This window comes from Mya arenaria, chromosome 2, assembly GCF_026914265.1.
Source record: "Mya arenaria isolate MELC-2E11 chromosome 2, ASM2691426v1".
NCBI classification, from domain to species: Eukaryota; Metazoa; Mollusca; class Bivalvia; order Myida; family Myidae; genus Mya; species Mya arenaria.
Genome location: NC_069123.1, coordinates 53042111 through 53059008, shown reverse-complemented (window position 1 = coordinate 53059008; position 16898 = coordinate 53042111). Strand labels below are relative to the sequence as shown.

The window sequence follows — 16898 nt, the reverse complement described above, 5'->3', positions numbered from 1 at the left end:
GCGGTTCAAGAATTATTGAGCGGACACGATTTGTTACAAACAGACAGACAACTGGTGCAAAAATAATATGATTCACAATGCGGGGATTCAGCTTTGACATCAGGGGCATTAATTTAACAATTATGGTAAATGGCCACTCAATGATGCTCCATACCACATATCAATGGACTGGGCCATGCAGTTTAAGAGAAGTTTCAAACCACAACATGATCCTACATGCCAAATATCAAGGGTCTGCATACCAAATATCATGATGCCTTGCTGTTTCAGAGAAGATTTTCGAAGATTTTACAACATAAGTAAAAAGAAATACTGGAACCCCTGGGAAGGGCCAGCCCATGGGCATAATTTGAACAATATTTGTAAACAGCAAAAACATGAGGCTACATACCAGTTACCAAAAGTATTGGCATTACGTTTTCAGAGAAGAATTTTACCCTTTTTTTAAATTTTAAGTATATAGAAAACTTGTGACCTCTTTGGCAGGGCCACTTTTGACCAAAAGGACATTATTTGAAAAGTCTTCGTAAAGGAAGAGTACATGAGGCTACATACCAAATATCAAGGTCTGTGCCTTGCCATTTCAGACAAGAATTCTTTTTAAATTTTAAATTGTTGAGGACAGACGCCTGAAATAGGGAGATAACAATAGCTCATCTGAGCAATTAAACAAATTTTTTTATCCTACATGTCCAGTTATTCAAATTGGCTGAGAATTCATTAAGACCTATCATTACTAACATTCATGAAGATAGAAAAATGATGTATCAGTAAAATTAACCATTCACAACAGTTTTCAAAACTTTGATTAAGTTTCACGAAACCTGTGAGAAAATGTGACTTCAAGTGTTAACAATTTTCTTTCACATCTGACGTTGTGACCTACTTTAAGATCAGACATGATTCAATAATCATGGATGGACTCCAATGCATAAGGACATACATTCTGACAAAGTTTCATAGACATTAGATAGAAAATGTGAGTGATATCACATTTCTTTTTGCCATAGTTAACTACCTTTACCAACATTATCATAATTGTTCTTTACCTATCATTTTTAACAAGATTAGGAACTGGACATTATGACCATCAACACTATCACCAAGTTTTGTCATAATCAACTGATCAGTACTGGAGTTCATTGTCTGCGCAACAAATCAACTTATATCTTTTTGCAAAGGGGCATAACTTTTGTGTTACTACTGATTATTTTCCTCCTAATGAATACTACCTTGATATTATAGACATCAACACTGTCACCAATGTTCATCCTGATAAGATTTTTTTAACTGACTTATGGCCATGGTTAACATTTCGCACAATGATGAAGCCGCTGCCACAGACAACAACAACCCCAAAACTATGACAACAACTCAAATACATTCTTTGAAAAAAAAGAGTTAATAAGTCATTGTTTTCACAAGATATATATGACACTTAAAGTAATGCCACCCAAACTCAAACTGTGAAACCTATAATACATCAATAACAAACAATATTAAGAAAGAAACATTTATTTAATTTGCCAACACCTAATAGAAGTTTTCTCATAAACTATGTATGTATAAACTAAAATACTTTTAACAAGGAAAATAAAACAGTAACAGTATTGCAGTCACTAACACAGCCATATATATATGTATTCACAACATAAGGCACATAAAGAACATGTCAGTTACAGGATTGAAAAGTAAAGCTAGTGTGATGGATTTCAAATATATATAAAATAGCAAAACAAAATTTGTATAAATGCGGTCAGTGGCACAATAAACATACTATAAACTTGAGAACTAGAAGTAATGTTACAGCCAGCAACATAACAAGAGAACAGCGAGGCAGTAGCTGTCTGTCATAAAATCTGTCATAACACAGCTAGCAATTAGAGATAATTCCAGGAGTCTGAAACCAGTTAAACGGTTATCAGGTTATTATGCCAATGCTGCTACACATTGTCACTATGATAAATGAACAATAGTAAGTTAGAGAGCAGATAAAGCTAATATAGCAAAACTGAAATTCAAAGAATTGCAAAATCCATTAATTACATTTTATGATATATAATGATTGATGAGGGTCTCTGATGTACATTAATTGTTCAAAACAAATGTCAAAGAGAAACAATTCTTACTAATCAGAACATATAATTACAACAATTAAGGCACACGTTTAAGGCACAGAAGATCAGGTGGAAGACTTATTTTCAAGTATATGAAACTATATAACAACTATACACTATAGCAGAAATTTTGCATTTTGAAAATTATGCATTGTCAGCAAAATTGGAATGGTGTTGAGTCCATCACAACACTAGCTGGGTAATAGTCTGAAACTTAAAATTATTTGTTCCAGTGACCTTGACATAACACCTAGGTTTTGTGCTCAACAAATGATTAATCATTTCTTTTTGGTGGACATATGTGTGCCAATTTCATTTAAACCTTCCATTCATCAATAAATTACGTTACAAACCAAGCTAAAATATAAAAAATAAAATAATATTTTGATAACATTAAAGTTTTTTTTCAACCAAATAAAAAAATCTCCTTTTTAACCATATATATAGATTGGCACACAATATAGTACAGTCTGAGTCACTGTTGTAGAACAACAAAATGAAGGGTTAGCTTTACATTACATTGACAGCTATATTAAGAAGTTCATTCATTATTTAAAATTTCTGTCACGAATCTATTGAAACACATTAGAAAAGCAAATATAAGGCATAATACCGGTGATCATTGTTAACACCCATCATGTAAAGAAGTAATTATACACATTGTAAAGCTCTACAATATCGATATATATCACGAAGTAGCAGCATTTTCAGATTTTTCAATGTCAAAACTAATTACTGTATCACAATCTTTCAAAACTTTTCAAATTATTTTGAATTTTTTTTGGATATTGTACATACATGTATAAGACTTATAGCACCTTGCTTTTATAACAAAATCATGAAAATATAATGCTCCATGCGACAGCTGAAGCTTCAAAACAACTTAAATGAGAACATTCATTTATTTTCTGGATAATTGTTTGTCATGTACTCACTATGCATTAATGTTTTGAAGATTGCACAATTTTGAAGAATTAATAAAAGCAGCCCATCCCCGATCAATAAAACTTTAAATTTGAAAATATATTATATGCTACCAAATAATTTGTTCTCAAAAAAAACATTCTATGGTAGTAGGAAATTGATGATATAGACAAGTTGTATATTAATGCTCTCTGATTTCTTCAATATACTGATCAATTCTCTCACATTCAATATCATTGTCAATTTTATTGATAATGGATGGGAAGCTTAAAGATCACATGACTCAAATAAACAACTATTACTAGACAAATTTGCTAAATTACTAGTATATAAATATTGCGCTTTCAATTGACAGGCACGAGAACAACAGAATATAAAAAAATAAACATCAATTAATGAAGTATTAGCATTTCATCATAAATGTGGAAGACAGCTTAAATGTAAATGAAAACATGCATGTAAATAATACAGAGAACACAATCTCAGAATCTTGGAATAAACCTCATTATGCACAGATAGGAGTAAAGCTTACATGCTTGCGTATAAGTTATACAACAAAAACAAAATATTTATATGTAAATCAAATATATCTTGGAATTTCTTATACAAGGAATGTTAATAAATGAGCAGAAATAAAAAAATTAAATACATTTAAAGTTATAATTCTGGAATCATTTAGATTCACAATAAAAAGTGCAAATACAACAGTTACTGAAACCTCATTAATTGAACTTTTCATGTTAAACGTAAACATACCACAAATATCAATTGAGTGAATGAGCTTCCTGAAGAAATTAAAGCACGTCATGATAACATTTCACAAATGTATGTGTTTTTGTGTTCATAAATTTAAAATTAACTAAAAAACTATTTAAAGCTAGTTAGAAGATTGCTTTCACAAAGCTTGTACGCTGTTGGAGTGTTTTTTTCTTTCTTTCATACAATTATACATTTACCTCCATATTTGAAGGTTAAAATTAGGCGGAGCTTAATTGTGCAATAACTATTGTGTGGATATATATATTATAATAATGCTACTCACTTACACACACACTAGTTATTGAACCTTGCTCTAAACAACATGGTATAAAACAGTTACATCACCCACTACAATAGTTGAGGCACTTGTGTATAATTTTAAAAACTTACAGTTGTGTGTGCAGTAACTATTTCTTGACAACTTCAAATTTTTAAAGTTGTTTAAAGAAGAATTAGTAGATACAATGCATAACCTTAGGCCTGTAATTCAAAACATCCTATTGTACAACTTAACTAATCCATACTTCTAAATCTAAAAATAGAGGTTGATCAACGATCTTTCAGAGCTTCTTCTAACCAATCATCCTCCATGGAGTCTGTGTCAGAGGCATCATCTGAGGTCAACAGGCGCGTGTACTTCACCTGGCTTCGGTCTTTCTCCCGACAGCAACGCACACCAATACACAGTACTGGGAACCAACCGATAGCCAGCACAGCTCCGGCTTGAAACAAGATTGCTGAACTGTATAGTTCATACACAAAGCCGGACACGATGCTGCCCATTCCAAATCCAATACCGAAGTAGACTGAGGACAGTAGTGACCTGATGCTTCTAGTGAGAGCCGGAGATGTGTTGAATGAGGGGCTACTGAGAACAGCCCACCACATGGCTGTGTGGGTGAAAGCATGACTCAACTCTGCTGGTAGCACTGCCCAGGGAGTGACCAGGAATGAGTAGTACAGACACCGTGCCGACAAAAACAACAGCGACAAGCCCATAACCCCACCATTTCCAATCTTCTTGATGAGCTTTTCATTGAAAAGCAACATGGGGATTTCTGCGAGGGCTGCCAGGGCCAGACACATGCCCATGGTGAGCTCCTGGCTGCCCAGGTCCTCCAGGAGCCAAAACAGGAAGTTGTAGTAGCTAGCATAGACCACGCCCATTAACAACAAGGTGATCATCAGCAACATACTCCGCAGGTTACAGCATATCATTTTCATACCTTTACCAACCTTGCTGGCATACCGGTATTTATCCATTGTTGTCATCGGGAAAAAGAAAGCAATAATGAAGGTTATGCCAATCAGAGCACCAAACAGGTAGAAATGCAGCATGAATGGGTGAACAGACAGGCCAAACAGGCAGTTTGTATTGTCAACAGCCAATGTTATAATAAATGGAAAGAGTATGTATGCAAATGTAGTCCATATTCTTTGCATGCCATATTTCTCCATATCATCGATGCTTTCTAAAAATTCAAACCAGCCATCATCCGCAACTTTCTCTATTGGGCAACAGAATGATTCTCCGACCATTAAAATTACCATAACAACCACAAACATGTGGTATTCAGTTTCAATCAATTGGTCCCTAAAGTCATTCACTTGTTTCAGTATTTTTTGTATAACTCCAGTCCCTGATGTATCAGTTGTATCACTTGTGGCTTCATCTTTTGACAAAGATCTACGTTTTCTTATTCCATCTAATTTGCCAAGCAAACTCTGTTGTTCCAGTGACAGCTTCGCTATTGCCTTATATAATAAAGATTTTCCTTCTTCATTTTCCATCATACCATTAATAAGTTGAATCATTTTATCTTCATCAAACTGACTCACTCTATTTGGTGTCATTCCTATATTGACAAGAATTTGTTGTAAAAGATTTTTTAAGTCATCAGATTCTGCAATAGATAATTCTGTTGAACGTTTGGCCTGTGTAGTGGCACTCGATGTTAAATCTGGAATCCTTGTAGCAGGTTTGTTGGCCATTTCATTAGCCTGAGATTCATCCTCAGGGCTATCAGTTGGCTTTGAAGCAGCAGTAGGTTTCAATTCAATGGCTTGAGTATTGTTGGTATTTTTTCCCTTGTTTTCATTAAAATAATTAATAGTTACAGAATTAATATCATTTAAGTTGTTATCCACACTAGTATTAACATTTTGTTCTGGCTGAACTATGGTTTGTGTGGAAGGTTTTGTTTCCCACTGAGATTCATTGAAGGGAGGTGTCACTTCACATCTTGATGCAAACGCATTGTTATCGAAACTGGGCACTGCAGTCAATGATAAGTATGTACTGGCCATAACAAGGAGAGAAAACATGAGGACAAGCCTTCTCTTCCCACACCTTACTGCACATCGAGACCACAGCGGGGCAAACACAAGCCCCACGAAAGTCTTAGCTCCAATAATAAGTCCAGCTTGACTGGGGGAGAGTCCAAGTTTCTTGAAGTATAGGGTAAGGAAGGGAATCAAGCATGATTTTCCTGCAGCAAGGAAGAAGTTGAAGATGTTACAGAGAAATATGGATCGTATAAGGTTTACTGGAGGATGGCTGTCCATAACTGCCATTGTCTTCCTGCGGAGGTCAAGTGGAATGTTCCTGGTAAATCACCAACCTGTAAAATAAGTATAGAATTTTAGTCAAACAGCATTTAAATAAAACATTAACAATTTGTATAACAAGTGGCATATTTGTTCACACATTATTCAATACATGACAGTATATATGTTATTAAAGGGTAATATTTCAAAAGCACTATTTATATCAATCATTGAAAATGTAAATGTGATTTTTGGAACATTTTGGAAAGGTAATCAGGACTTTCCTGATTAGGACTTTTTATCTGCACTTGGGAATTCCCCCTTTTCTTGAAAATAAACATAATGTTATAAAGTTGTGTTTGTTTCTAAATTGTCAGATATTTTGAATAAATAAACTTGCATTTGCATGTTAAATTTTCTAAATTTGTAAAACTTAAAATTCTCAGAAAGAAAAAAAACCCCAGACAGGTCTATTCCCAATTTTGCTGAAAATCCCTTATCCTACAAAACATGATCTTATCTTTGCTATTTCTTTATTTACATTTAAACACCCTGAATATGAAGATGTCGGGACCAATATACTTCGGATAAACGATAATTCGGATTAACAATTTATAGAAAATGACAGCATTCAAGAATTATTGGTGACTAAAAATATTAAGTTGTGAAGATTGCAATTGTCAGCAACAATTTACCATCATGTTGCATTTTAATAACAAATCATTCAATATGCATATATGTTTAATTATTGTTTAATAGATGGCAAATGATTTGTTATTATACTCTTTCATTAAATAATTGTACATGCAAAACAAAATGACAGCATATGCATTCATAACATAGCACAGTTCATATAAAACATGTTTACCAGGCCCTTCTCCGAATTGTTCAGTTGTACATGTGTAGGTGGAGTGAGTAATGCGGCGATCAAATTTGTTGAGATAAAACATTTCAAATGATACTTAGATAGGGTAAACCAGCCATTTTAAACCAACTACAACATCCAAAAAAAATTGCTCATTATCTGAGTGACATCAATGTTTGTTACATACGCATGCTCAATGTCATTCTTAAACAAGCGCTTAGTGTAATGATGCTTCATTTACACCTTAAGCCAATGCATGCATGCTTATCTTAGAATTGTGTGAAAACTATGAGATGACCAAGTCGTAACAGTTATTTTGAATTTACCAAAGGAAAATGAAATCCGGACCAAAAGACAATTTGAAATAGCAATAATTTTGGATAAAGGGTGTTCGGTATAACAATATTTAAATGTAAGTACAACTGAACTGCAGTCAGTATTAAAATTGAAGCCACAGTTAAGAAAAAAATCATCAGTTTGAAGTTACGATTAAGATCTTGATTGAAACAGAACCTTACACTGGTGAAATGCTTTCATGGCATCTGGATTGTATATATAGAATTAAGGGTTTGATTAAAATTGCAATGCCTAGCAATAGAGTAAGAATTTTGGCTTGTCCATCATAGTCTAACTTTTGAAAACTAATTGTAGTATCACTGTCAGCTCTTTATGGCACTTCCAACAACTTGCTGCCGAGGTAGCTGTTCTACCCTTGTTGTGGAGTCAACTGCTGGTCAAAAAGTATGGGGTTCAAAACCCTGTTGTGGAATACAAACTTTCATTCACTTTTATGGTGTCAGAGCAATTAGGCAGCACCTTATTGTGATGGGCCATAACAGGCATAAATAGAACCTGTACTGGTCAGCACAAACAGGTTCCGGTACTAAAAAATTTAAAGGATGGCTGTAGTGTCAGCCGTATGGGGCACTTCTAACATCCTTGCTCTTGAGCTAACTTTTAAAGCAACGCAGTTGTGGTGTCACTGCTTGTCGAAAGGTATACATTCTTTCTTTCACTTGATAAACTTGGGTTTGCCAAATAATAGAAATAATAGTTGTGTGTGACCTCAATATAATACATAAAATAAGAATATTGCTAACACAGAATATTTTTCTATTAATATGGTCTACTTCAGTATAATCCATATTTTTTACACCCTCTTGCATCAATATTTGCACCATAAACGCAGTCTTACCTTCAAAACTTCATATTTTGTTTCCACAGTTTCTGCCACGTTTACGGCAAGAAAACACTAATGTCGCCCAATATTGAAGTGTGTACCATTCTTCGCGTTTATATGGAGCTTAACTGTGACACAATCTAATGTGTTTCAATACTTTAGATTACAAAAAAATGACATCACTTACATTTTCAGGGACTTTTCCAGAATATTTCAAAGATTTTACGACAAACAAATAACACGACAGATGCCAGCGTGGATTTTGCAAACAAGTCATAACCAAATTTAGGTCAGAAATGTCAGATGAAAAACCAGCGCTCGAAGGTCCTACTGTGGAACCTGATTCTGCACACTCAGATTCAAAGGAAACTCCGGAAGAAACGTCACAGAAAGTGCAAATGCCTCCGCTTCCAAAGAAAACTCCAGGGCCCAGGCCAGGTGGCACTGGTCAGCCTGAGGAACAGTTCAATGTAATAAATGTTGTTGTTTCTTATATTTTTAATGTCATTTCATATTAATTAGATATTTAACTATATCATACACATTAATACAATAGATACTTTCAGAAAGGTTAAGCAGGGCTGTCCATGTCGGTGCAGTAGTCAAAATCTTGGGAACACCCCTAATGCACTAGTCAGTTGTAACCACGGCCCCTAAGGTCCGGGGAATAGCAGGGACTTTGACTTTCGGTCCAAACCCGGGTAAAATACGCACCCTGCGGAGAGGAACAGATGGTTAAATCCCCGCCAAATGCCCCCGCATCCCATGGATCCTAGGTTAGGCCCATTCCCCGCTATATTTTTGCGAGGACAAAACCACCGCATTGACCCGGCACTGTGGGACCACCTGCAAGGTAAAAAAACATCATTTCCCCGGTATATCCCCGGACCTGGAGGGCCGTGGTTATAATTGACTGGTGCATAATGTACAGTAGCACCCATTCTTCATTGGTTCTACCACGGACTTCATACATTAATTGTTGCTTGCACTGAATTAAAGTAACATAGGCATACAACACCTGAGGATATAAGTCCACTATTTCCAAAATAGAACTTAACCGTGCATAAGCATGTGTTAAGTTGTAATAAAACCAAATGAAATATTTGACAATTTTAAGCATTTCATTCTGTGAAGGGAGTAAGGTGCGAATGCTGATCTCCATGAGAGCAGAAGGGTGCTACCAACTTATTTTAAGAAATTACAAAAGAAGCCAAAATATAATCAAAAATACAAAAAATAAGCAATATCTGAATGGTTAATTTATGCAATGTTTATTTATAATACTAAATGATTTTTTTGTTTTCAGTTAAAATTAAGCCTGAATCTGGTCCAAAAATAAGGGGATTTAGATACAGGGGGACGAGGGGGTGACACCCCTGTCTTATGATTACATACCTTGAGATTATTTTATATGAAATATATGACCTGTCTGGCTCATATGTTACAATACTCCATTTTGTATAAATTATTGATCTTTTTTTGTTTAAAATTTAATATTAGTAAACAGAAGTTATACTAATATATCCAATACATGTACATGATAATTATTTTAAAAAAATTGGGGCGACGTGGGGGGGGGGGGGCATTTTGTTAACAGACTGTTTCCATTAACTTTATTGAAAAAACACTCATATGCTTAAAAATATATAAATTATGCCTAGTGACATACTCTTTAAGTTGAGCATGATTATACTGTGCTACTGTTAGATTTATTATCAAACCTCTGATGAATGAGAATATGTTGTTGGTCTTGGTGTACGGTATACAATAAAGATAAAGAAATTAAATATAACTGGTAGTTAAAGCTGCACTCTCACAGATTGAATGTTTTTCCAACTTTTTTATTTTTTTATCTTGGAATTATCAAATTTTTGTGTAAATATCTGCAAACTAATGATATACATGTATGATTGCTGACAAAAAATCAGATCGTAGATTTGCATATTTCCGTTTGAAAATTAATGTTTTATGGCTTAAACCATTACTAACTGTTTATGAAAAATTCATAAAACATCAATTTTTGAACTGAAATATAAAAATCTGCATTCCAACTTTGTCAGCAGTCTTATATAACTGTTTTCCATGGAATTTCGCAAAAATTGGCTCGTTCCAATACAAAAAATAAAAAAAAGTTGTAAAAAGGTTTAATCTGTGAGTGTGCAGCTTTAACTCTTCCTGCTGCTCTTAGAATTTATAAATCAACATCTTACATTAAACAATAAAGTTTTATGAAAGTTCTTTAACAACTTGCATACATATTATTTTGTTAGTTTTCAAATGATTTCTTTTTTAAAAAGCATGTACTCACCTGTAGTTCCTTCGTCAAGATATGAATACAAATCCCAAACTTTTCAATAACCCATCTGTTTATCTGTCATTGTTTCTGTCAAAACAATTGTAAGCTGCTTAGACAGTGCTATTCTGATAACAGAATTATTTGATATGAAACTGATATGAAATAAACTTGATATGAACTTCCATACCAATTTAAACAGTTTGTATAGCACCTGTAGTGTAGATCATTCAGAAGTTGTTCACATGACATATGGTGAAACATATCACTATGATTTCCACCATTTTATTGATATTGAAGCCTTACTCATATTATTTGTCCCATAATATCAAAGTCTGGCATCAGCTGTTGCGGTCCATGTGGCATGTTACAGAACAATCTTGTGAAACATGTGCATGGTATGGTCAATACCTTCAACAGCCTTACATAGCAGCCCTGCCAGGTTTGGAATGACAACAGTGACAACATGGAAATTGATGTGCATGATGTATTGTTTGTTTTTTATATCATCTTTATTACAAACAATAAATTAAGCATATCTTTAAAACATTTGAAGGATTAAATATATCTCATTGGAAGTAAAGTAGTATATTGTAAGTGCTTGTGAAAATTGAATGTTAAAGGGCTCTTATTCATATGTTCATGTATATTTCAAATGTCCATGCAGTGTATTTGATATGTTCATGTGGTGTACTTCACATGTTCATGCCGTGTACTTCACATTAACATGTTAATGTGGTGTACTTCACATGTTAATGTGGTGTACTTCAAATGTTCATGTGGTGTATTTTAGTTTCAGAAGTTCAACTGGTGTATTTCAGATGTTCATGTGGTGTAATTTATTATCAGATGTTCAACTGGTGTATTTCAGATGTTCATGTGGTGTAATTTATTATCAGATGTTCAACTGGTGTATTTCAGATGTTCATGTGCTGTAATTAAGGTCTAGATTTGCATATGGTGTATTTCTGATGCCCATGTGGTGTATTTCAGATGTTCATGTGCTGTGATTTAGTTCTAGAGTTGCATGTGGTGTATTTCAGATGCCCATGTGGTTTATTTCAGATGTTCAGCTCATGTATTTCAAATGTGTCTGTGTTGTAATTTAGAGGCTATATGTATTTCATTTGAACAGTTAAGAAACCTGGCCACAATTTCTCGAAACTTCTTAAGTCCTTTTTAACTGGATTTAGCTAAGTTCACTATTTTTGTTGTTCTATAAGATATGTTAATTTACTTCTTTAAGAGTTTTTAGAAATTATAAAAGAAAAATCTGTATGCTTATTAGAAGAAACCATTTTTCATTGTCAAAATCCATTATTAGTATGTATTTTGGCTAATTGAAATAAGCGACTTAAGCCTGTTAAGCTTTAAAAGTTTCGAGAAATTTGGGCCAGATGTTTGTGAATATGAGCTGTTTATATTGTGTTATTCAGATGTTCATTTGTAATTTAAATGTTAATGTACATTGCAGATGTCCGTGTGCTGTAGTTCAAATTGTCAAGAAACTGTTATTTACATGTTTACGACAATAAACTACTCTGTCTGTCTGCTGTATTGCAAATGTTCATCAATGTGATTTAGATGTTAATATATACTGTATTTCAGATGCGAATTTTGTGTAATTCAGATGTTAATTCATGTATACAGATGTTTATGTGTATTTCAGATGTTTATGAACCCAATGTTTGCAGAGATGGAGGAGCAGGTGAAAAAACAGACTGCCATTCTGGACAAAATAAATGAGTAAGTCAGAATCATATTTTTTTCATAAAAAAATATATGCTACAGGTTTATGGTGAAGGGTAGTATGGAAGAATTTTCAATACTCACAAAATGTTTTGTTGAATTATTTATTTTTTATAAGTTATTTGAAACTTTCCTCAGCTCTTGCTCACAGATAGTGATTTACTCAGCTCTGCGGAAATCAATTATTGTGTTATTAAAGGTTGTTTTTTGCTGTGTGTGTGTAAAATCCAGTGTTGTTGTGTTTCAGGGACATGCAGCGAGAGAAAGAGATAAACCTGCGAGAGAAAACCCAGGCCCACCTGCCAGAACAGCTCAGGGGCAGGCAAGTTTAGCTGATAGTATTTATGGAAACTTTTTTGTTTCTTAATGCTTTATCATATCATTTAAAGATGCACTCTTACTCCCATTTAAGATATACCACATTTAATACAATTGTTTTAAAATACCAAAAAGGATTAATAAGTGTCAAAAACAATGGTTTTTATGAAGGATACCGAGTTTTATTTGGAAGAAAGATGCAGAAATCTCAGCTATTAATTAAATACACGTTTATAATCTTCTTATCAGTAATTAATATTATCCATAAATGCATTATTTAGTTAGTAATTAGAGGTTTATCACTCAAAATTTATGTTTGTTATACAGGTGTATGAGTTGATTTTGAATAAGCGTGTCACTTTAAAAGAGTCATAAAAAAAAACATACATACAAAATGTATAAAAAAGACATAATGGATAAAGAATGCATAATTATAAATGTAGCATTGTTTATTTACAGAGGTATGATCTTTTATATCCACAGAGGCCAACCAATAGATGATGTGATGAAGAAAGTTCATGAATTAATTGCCTACGACTTTAATGAGAATGAACCAGAACAGGTTGGCTTTAAACCTAATTTCTTTTAAGTGAAAATGGAAGTATATATTTAATGTACATGCCATGTGACAAAAACATCATTGTATAAAATAAAGATGTGTATTTTTATGGTATTCAAAACATGAAATCTTTAAATCACCAATCTGTCTACAGATTCAAATAATGTTTACTGTATTTTTGCCACTATACGTTTTACATTGTGTTATATTTATGTGAAGGAGGAAAAGAAGGAGATGGGATTTTTTGAGATGCTGGCTGCGTCACGATCACAGAAAAACCCTGAACTACATGATGAGGGGAATGTGGCGGCTCCTGCACCAAAAGTGTCAGTATTATGTATTTTTCGATGGAGTTGTAAGTGTGCTCATAAAAAAATTAATTGGAATGTTTGATATGATTTTAGGAATCATGTTCAGTGAGTGTGTGATAATTCCAATGTTAATACAAATGAATTAGAAAATGTTTTACTTTCCATGAGATCTCCCCTGAAAGAAGAATTTTAATTGCTCATTACAGTTACTAGTATTTGGTATCTAAGGAACATTTATTGTGTTTCTAACCAAGTTTTCTTGTAATTCCCTGCTGTATTTCAGTGAGGTTGCTATCCGGAAGCTGGATGAATATGGTATGGCAGCAGTCACGTCCCACAGTCTAGCTGCCTACATCTCCTGCCTACCACCTGACCACCTTCGCAAGTTCACCAGCAAAATCAGCATGGAATGCCAACTCTGGCTCAACAAGATGTTCAGGTAAGGAGCTATGCTCTACCTCAACCCTCCATTCTTATTGCATAGGTTTCATTATAACAATGCCTTAAGCTGACTTCACTAGATGCCTGGTAATTGATTCAGGTTGACTTCTACGATTCATTAAACTGCAAAGATACACTATTAAAATTCGTTTCAAGTGCTTTAAATCATGAAACATAGAATTATATATACAGTAAATATTTTAGTACATAATTATTAAGTGAAACTTTTCTTACAAAGCATTGTTCGAATATGACAGATGCCATTGTAGCAAAGTTGGATAAGATTATACTCCTTTTTTGTACTTTTCTGTTTTCCTATATACACTATTTATATACTTACTCTGTGTTCCCATTTGTTCCAGGTTTGAGGAGGGTCAGGTTTGTTACACAGAGACCCCGAGTGAGGGCCTGATCAGGGTGTGTCGTCTGGCTCTGTACCAGAAGTATCCCAAGTACCTGACTGAGGGGTTTGAAGCCCTGTACTCCCGACCCCCCGTGTTCTACATTAGCTCTGCCGCCCATCCTGCACTCGCCACATACATCTGTCAACAGGTGAGACTTTACGTAAGATTAGAGTCACAAGTTACTTTGTCATTATTATCCCACGCCAATGAAATAGGGAGGGGGATATTGAAATGGCGTTGTCCGTCCGTCCGTCCGTCTTTCCTTCCCTCCGTCCGTCTTTCCTTCCGTCCGTCCGTCCTTCCTTCCGTCCGTCCGTCCGTCAGTCCGTCACCTGCGTTTTCTCAGTAACTAGCCGGTATAATTTCATGAAACTTAAAATAAGTATGAACCACTATACTGGAATGATGCCCGTCCAAAAAAAAATTTGATTGGTCAATTGTCGTTGGAGTTATTGCCCTTGATTTTTTGAAAAATACACATTCACAGCCATTTCTCAGTCACTAGCTGGCAGAATTTCATGAAACTTAAAATAAATATGAATTACTATACCTGGATGATGCCTGTTCATTTTTTTAATTTTTTGGATTGGTCAATTGTACTTGGAGTTATTGCCCTTGATTTTTTGAAAAACTCATTTACAGCCATTTCTCAGTAACTAGTCGGTAGAAATTCTTCAAACTTGAATTAAATATGAACCAACATACTGCGATGATGCCTGTTTATTTATATTTTGGATTGTGTAATTTCTATATGAGTTATTTGCCCTTGATTTATTAAAAGATCCATGTTTGCAGCCTTTTCTATGCAACTAGCTGGTAGAATTTCATGACACTAAATAAGAACCAACATACTGTGATGATGCCTGTCTATTTTTCTTTTGGATTGGTCAATTTCCTTAGAGTTATTGCCCTTGATTTATTAAAAAAATCATTGTTTGCAGCCGTTTCTCAGTAAAAACCAATGTGCTTATCATATTCTTTCTGAGATTTTTTTTAACTTGCAAGCACAAACAAGCCATCGTTGGCGGGGGATATCTTTTCACTGAAAATGCTTGTTTACATTGTGGTCACTTTGTCATAGTTTACAGAGTTGTCACTTTATGTGTCTGTCCTTAAATTGGTGTGATGTTTTAATTGGTGAACACTGTTTTTCATCAATGTTTTTGTTTTTGTTTTAATCTGTTACCGAGCACAAAAGATTTGGAAAAAATCCTGATTTAACTGAGAGTTTGGTATACATGTAATTGTTTTCCTTAATAATAGCTAACATAATGAATACATGTACATGTATGTTACAGCTTGGATTGCCAGCGTCAGCTATCTGCTCTGTACCTTGTGCCTCTCTCCTTGGATGCTCTTCAAAAATGGTAGGTGATAACATAGTTATACATGTACAATCCAATGTGTTGTAAGCCCATCTGTTTGTTAACAAAGAAAAGGCTAGTCATTGTCATCGCCTTGGCATCTTGTTGCCATACAGGAACTTTAACCTTGGCCCTACATGATAGTTAAATGAAACTTGGTACCACTGTTGCCAGAGGCAATAAGCACTTTAGTAGCAAAGCCCATAACGCCTTTCTGTTGTTGAGTTATGCCCTTTTTACTACTGGAAAACAACAGACATGCTGTGGCACTATCGTGTTCACTTTGATGAAGCTTTTAGATGTGTTTGGTTGTGGGTTGTGATTCCGAATTGCTTTGAAGTAGTGCTTTTAAACAGCTGACCTAAATATACAGTATGTTATCATAATCTCTGACAGTCTCAAAATCTTTAGTATATTGTAGATTTATCAACATTAACTGAAAACTTTGATCTCTAAACTATATTTGAAAGTTATATTTTAAACTCTGTTAGTTTGTAGATGCATGTATGTTCAAAACTTATGAATATGGTAGACTTGTAAGAGATATAACTTGTTGTAGCGACCAAACAAACATGAGAGGATGGTAAGACTTGGTTGGGTTTATGGCTCCTGCTTCCTATACAAATTGAACAGGCTATGATTATAATGATTCCCGTAGAAACCTGCTGCATGACCTTAATGCACTTGTATTACCACTATTGACATGATGCCTAGCAGACTTCATAAGGTTCAAAGTGGTGTAAAACTTTGTCATACCAGCACAAGCAAAGTTACCAATGGACTTGGATTCAATAGCTTCTTTTGTAAACAAACTAATTTAACAAGCTCATTAATATACTTCGGGCAGAAGTCAAGTATGATTAAAAGAGTAAAGTTCTTGTGTATGTCTACAATTCTCTGAAAAATCTAGTTGTTTTAAATTCATTCAATATTTGGCTTAATTTATATGCTATAAAATCTTCAGAAATACTTCAGCCAATATTTATTTCTTACAAATTAAAATTTCATTTCTTCATTAAACTTTATTTTATTTCAATGTAGAAGATATATTTTAGAAGACTGTTTTA

General features: G+C 34.2%; 2 protein-coding genes across 7 annotated transcripts in view; one reads left to right on the top strand and one right to left on the bottom strand.

The window, feature by feature from the left end:
* Window positions 1–1499: 1499 nt before the first annotated feature.
* LOC128204009 (major facilitator superfamily domain-containing protein 6-like protein A) lies at window positions 1500–10937 on the bottom strand. Of its 3 annotated transcripts, none has more exons than XM_052905367.1 (2): window positions 10701–10937; window positions 1500–6421 (listed from the first exon to the last, which is right to left on the bottom strand). In XM_052905367.1, exon 2 carries the CDS (start codon window positions 6372–6374, stop codon window positions 4350–4352), a length of 2025 nt encoding a protein of 674 aa, XP_052761327.1. In that variant the 5' UTR covers window positions 6375–6421; window positions 10701–10937; the 3' UTR covers window positions 1500–4349. The 3 variants fall into 3 exon arrangements, with proteins under 3 accessions (XP_052761327.1, XP_052761328.1, XP_052761326.1); XM_052905368.1 differs by lacking the exon at window positions 10701–10937 and adding an exon at window positions 8580–8681; XM_052905366.1 differs by lacking the exon at window positions 10701–10937 and adding an exon at window positions 8408–8492.
* Window positions 8612–16898, top strand: part of LOC128203963 (pyridoxal-dependent decarboxylase domain-containing protein 1-like) — a 23245-nt gene continuing 14958 nt past the window's right edge. The window contains exons 1-9 of one of the 4 annotated variants that reach the window (XM_052905362.1): window positions 8612–8862; window positions 12355–12431; window positions 12682–12756; window positions 13236–13314; window positions 13531–13637; window positions 13906–14061; window positions 14426–14615; window positions 15766–15834; window positions 16391–16414. In XM_052905362.1, the coding sequence (XP_052761322.1) occupies window positions 8689–8862; window positions 12355–12431; window positions 12682–12756; window positions 13236–13314; window positions 13531–13637; window positions 13906–14061; window positions 14426–14615; window positions 15766–15834; window positions 16391–16414 (951 nt within the window). In that variant the 5' untranslated portion in view covers window positions 8612–8688. The remainder of the gene's footprint in view (window positions 8863–12354; window positions 12432–12681; window positions 12757–13235; window positions 13315–13530; window positions 13638–13905; window positions 14062–14425; window positions 14616–15765; window positions 15835–16390; window positions 16415–16898) is intronic. The other 3 variants (XM_052905363.1, XM_052905364.1, XM_052905365.1) reach the window with 3 other exon arrangements.